We start from the raw sequence: 5000 nt of genomic DNA on the forward strand, positions 1-5000 counted from the left end.
GAGTGTGCGTGTGTGCGTGTGTGTGTGTGTGTGTTAAGGGGGGGCCGGCGGTAGTGCTGGTGTCTTACACCAGTCGTGTCTTTATTGCACAGAATAGTCAGTAGTATTTTAGTATTTTATTTTTGTAGTATGGTTTGTGCGTTTCTCCAGCTCCATTTGCTGACTAGACACCTCGTGCACACCGACATAACGCCGCTCAACTTGTGCGCGGATCGTTGTTTTGCCTCGTGCAACAGAGGCCGTAACCCCCCCCCCCTTCCCCTCACCACCACCACCAACAACAACAGTCACATTTTTAATCCTAAACTGTGGCGTTTAAAAATGTTATTTTAAGCCATAGGTCCACGGAGTGAAAACTTAATTCCAAAATCATAAATTGACATATTTTAGGTGGATCGTTGTCTTATTACATAACTAGTTTCTTTCTTTTCGCGGTGACCTTTTGCAGGGGTTAAAAAGGTTGAAATGTAAATTCCCTAAATTCACATTCGCAGTAATTATCGGTCACGTTTTCACGCTTGCCTCGCTGTACAAATGTTTTCTTGAATATTAAAACGTTTAGACGTGCTACAGTGATGTTTAAAAAAAAAAAAAAAAAAAAGGAGTGTAGGCTATACCGCAGACCTCCAAATCCTCCAAACCGAGCCCTTGTAGATGCCCCGAATTATGGGATCGTGAGGTCACCGAAAATAAAAGAAAATACGCAACGTGTGCCTTGTCTCCCATAACGTGTGTGAGCATGGTGTTTTATGTGTAAATAGACATGCATTTTGGTGAATAAATTGAAAAGCAAGGCACGGCGGGGGCAGAGAGAAAATACTACATGACGCATATATATTCTAGATAATAGCAATATAATAATAATAATAATAACAATTGTGTTTTGAATATATATATATTTATATATATAGAGAGAGAGAGAGGGAGAGAGAGCGAGAGAGAGAGAGCAAGAGAAAGAGAGAGAGAGAGAGAGAGAGAGCCTACTACAGAGTGTGATAATATGATCATATAAGAGCGTTTGTGAATTTATTTAAAAATAATGAAGGCTCTCATTGTACACACTCTACCAAAAGCAGTGTTTGGTTTTTATCAGTCCTGGATGCACATTTCCTCTCCTTCTCTTTCTTTTCGTCAGCGGTTCAGCGAGGACGAATGCCTCCAACCCAGCCCAACCCAGGCCAATACGCGCTGACCAACGGGGACCCGCTGAACGGCCACTGCTACCTCTCCGGGTACATCTCGCTGCTGCTGCGGGCCGAGCCCTACCCCACGTCGCGCTACGGCAGCCAGTGCATGCAGCCCAACAACATCATGGGCATCGAGAACATCTGCGAGCTGGCGGCGCGTCTGCTCTTCAGCGCCGTGGAGTGGGCGCGGAACATCCCCTTCTTCCCGGACCTGCAGATCACCGACCAGGTGTCCCTGCTGCGGCTCACTTGGTCCGAGCTGTTCGTGCTGAACGCGGCGCAGTGCTCCATGCCGCTGCACGTCGCGCCGCTGCTGGCCGCCGCCGGCCTGCACGCCTCCCCCATGTCCGCGGACCGCGTCGTGGCCTTCATGGACCACATCCGCATCTTTCAGGAGCAAGTGGAGAAGCTCAAGGCCCTGCACGTGGACTCGGCGGAGTACAGCTGCATCAAGGCGATAGTGCTGTTCACGTCAGGTGGGTTTTTCCTCCATTCCCGACCCTCCGCGGTACAAACTACAGCCATGTGTAAAAAACGAGGCCTAGTGGCTGTAGTGGATGAGGCAGTAGCAGCAGAAACCCCACTGGCATCAGCAATATGTCCGCCACGGTGCTATTTTGATGCGTCGTTTCATGCATATCCCCTTGCATGTGCAAACAGATGGATCGCACATATTATCCATGGCAGTTATGCCCCCATGCATTGCATGTATACAAACCCAGAGTAAGACAGCGGGTCCGGTTCGGTGCAATGTTTTAGGGTGTAGTAGGTTAATTAGGGGGGAACTGACAAGGACAAATTCCCCATTTTCCCAGTTCCCCAATTTCCATCTGCGGAAGTCCAAGTTGTATTCAAATAACCGATTTGGTTATTTATGTATTTGTTTGGAATTGTCCATACGGACAATGTAAACGGCGTAATTGTATTGACCATATACGATAGTATTATTCTAATATTGTATTAGATTTAGCCTCAGCTAATTTCCATATAATCTCCCAATACCATTTCCCACTGAATACAGTTATATGTGCCCCATAATCCACGGTCCAATAACAGTGCAAATTCACGTCACATGCTTTGACCCAGGCGGACCGCAGACCCTGGGGGATAAGAAAGTTGTTATTTAAACTTTTGTAAACAATTTTAAGACACTCGAGGACTGGATATACATTGCGTGGAGTAGTAGGTTAATTGGTAAAATTGACGATTGACATTTTCCCATGATTGTGAAACTTTTTGAAGACACTTGTATGTGATTGCACCAAATTAATTGGGGGAAAAATTACTATTGCCGTCCCCCCCCCCCCCCCCCCCTTAATGGTGTAAGTTGAATTTTAAACTTTTTAAGACACTTTAGCGTCGCACACTGATAAAGTTGCATCGGTAACATTTTGGAGCAGGTGTCAAATAATTGTACATGAATGTAAAATAGCCCCTAGATGTGGTGCTGTCTGTGTGACAGCTGATGTATTTATGAGTGGTGGTGCACGCCTTTATTCTTGTTTAGCACGCACAAACACGTGTCACGAGGAGCAGGAAATAATTCTTAGCAGACTGAGATCAAAGAGAGCGTTCAAGTAGATTCATACGTCATCGCATCGCCGGTGACGGCATTCGTCATATAGGCCCATATATAATTATAGAAGTACTCATCTGCGTCGGCCTATATATATTTAGTATTTTTTTTTTTTTTTACTTTTTAACTTATCCGAGGACTTTTCTCTTGTCATTGCACACAAAAGAAAAGTCGAAATCACAATTCACTGAAAGTCCTATAGATGCTGTTGGTGGCTTCATGGATTTTTCTGAGTGGGGAATAAAAGTTTTTCCGTCACTACTTTGTGCAATTGAAGACGCATTTCCTTTGGAGTTTAACGGGAACATTTTGAGATGAGCTCATTAGAACTTTTTCATGAAAAACAGGAGAGTGGGTTATTGGAGACACACACACACACACACACACACACACACACACACACACACACACACACACACACCCACACACACGCACACACACACACGCACACAGACACGCACGCACACACACACGCACACGCACTCACACGCACGCACGCCTAAAATTATTTTCAGCCGCAACATTAGTCTTAAATTTGGTGTTTTATCAAATGTACCAAATTTTGTAAATACTTCACGAGCAGTATTTATTTTATAACAATATGTTTCATCGTGCTCCGGAGATTCTAGTTTGTAGATATGGAGTTTTAGCGATTAATATTAATATGTCTTAAACATAACAAAGCTGCGTATTATGGGAAGTCATACAGATGGAAATGACGTTTATGTTATATGTAGGTGATGGGGTTTTTTTTTTTTTTTTTTTTTCCAACGGGTCATGCAGTCACATTAATTTGTTCAATTCTTACTATTTAAAATGTGTTCAACATTGAACTATTATTTTATCATCATCACTAAATTAAATTGATGAACTTGTTCAAGGAGAAGCTGCGTTGTAACAATCTAACAAATATACCCAACTCTCTGACAAATTGAACTTTCTAATTTTTTTTCGTGATGTCTTTGGAAGTATATGTATTTTAGATTATTTTATTATCTTAGCGTGTGAGCATTTCTGAAATAACAAAATCCAAAATGTTGAGGGAAGTAGTCATTTTATCCGACAGTAATTGGGATTTTGAGAGCAATTTCATCGCAAAATATGATAAATAAATAAATAATGAGGGATACGGAGCTTTTACATTTACTAATAGATGTCCATAATTAAATCCGGCGCGTTGTCGATAATATTCTCCCACTTCGCGGTGTCTGAGGTTACCAAATAGCGCAACTTCCCACATTGGACTTATTTCCCTTACGTTTTCGCTTCAGTGTGGATCGCCGGCTGTGGAACGTGGGCACAGTGGTTCTGTTTGTCTCATCGTGGATGTGTCGCGTCCGAGGCAGAATAAAGGTGATCAGGCTAAGCTGTGTCTCCGTAGCGTGCTGCATATTGATCCCTTGTTCATAATGACACACCGCGCGTTTGCCAGACTGTTGCAATCATTTTCTAACCAAACGCGAGGCTGGAAACTATCTGCTCCCGTGTGTGCATATGCGTGTACGTGCGTGCGTGCGTGCGTGCGTGTGTGTGTGTTGGAGTGGTGGTGGGCTACAGCCCTGCTATGGGGAGGACACCACCAGCCCTGTTCAGAACTAGGTTTGCCATTATTTGCAGATTATTTGCGATGTTTTGAGCCTCGTGTTGCTGTCTCGCAGCTGTCCCCGTGACCTGCTGTGGGATCGATGTATTTCCAACTTATATTTTCAAAGGATTAAGGGGTCGGCTGCATTGCCATCACCGTGGGCGTTTTTGCGTGGAGTTGGAAGCGCTGGGGTTATAGAGTAAATCAACTCGAAAGAAACCAGCTCATTATTGTCTTTGGAGATTGTGAGTTGTGGCCATTAAAAGCCACAGTTTGGCTCAGAGCCGCCAAGATACTGTCAATTGTATAATGCATTCAACTGGAAATTAGACTTATATCATTCTTGTGAACTTTCTACAAAAGCAAAAAGCTTAAAGCAGAACCCCAGGTTGCACTTCATGTTGCCCCCGCTCTGCAGCCCTTCACTTCTCGTCTCAGGAAAAGTGAGCATGCAACATGCAACATGCAACATGCAACATGCAACATGCAACATGCAAACATCTTATAAATGATGTTTGCACTAAGCTATGCTGACAGCATAGGAAAGAAAACACACATGCGCGGGTTGTTGTGCTGCCTTCTTTTGCGTCCCCCTGTCCCGTGACTATTGCTTTAACCTCTCCTAATAAATGTGATTGCTTCCAGAAAAACA

At 43.8% G+C, this 5000-nt stretch overlaps 1 protein-coding gene across 1 annotated transcript in view; it reads left to right on the forward strand.

Moving 5' to 3' along the window:
• Positions 1-5000, forward strand: part of nr2f1a (nuclear receptor subfamily 2, group F, member 1a) — an 8888-nt gene that overhangs the window by 1348 nt on the left and 2540 nt on the right. Inside the window, exon 2 of the mRNA XM_080004058.1 lies at positions 1136-1663. Within this exon, the coding sequence (XP_079860184.1) occupies positions 1136-1663 (528 nt within the window). The remainder of the gene's footprint in view (positions 1-1135; positions 1664-5000) is intronic.

The sequence above is a fragment of the Zeus faber genome (genome assembly GCF_960531495.2).
Source record: "Zeus faber genome assembly, chromosome: 7".
NCBI classification, from domain to species: Eukaryota; Metazoa; Chordata; class Actinopteri; order Zeiformes; family Zeidae; genus Zeus; species Zeus faber.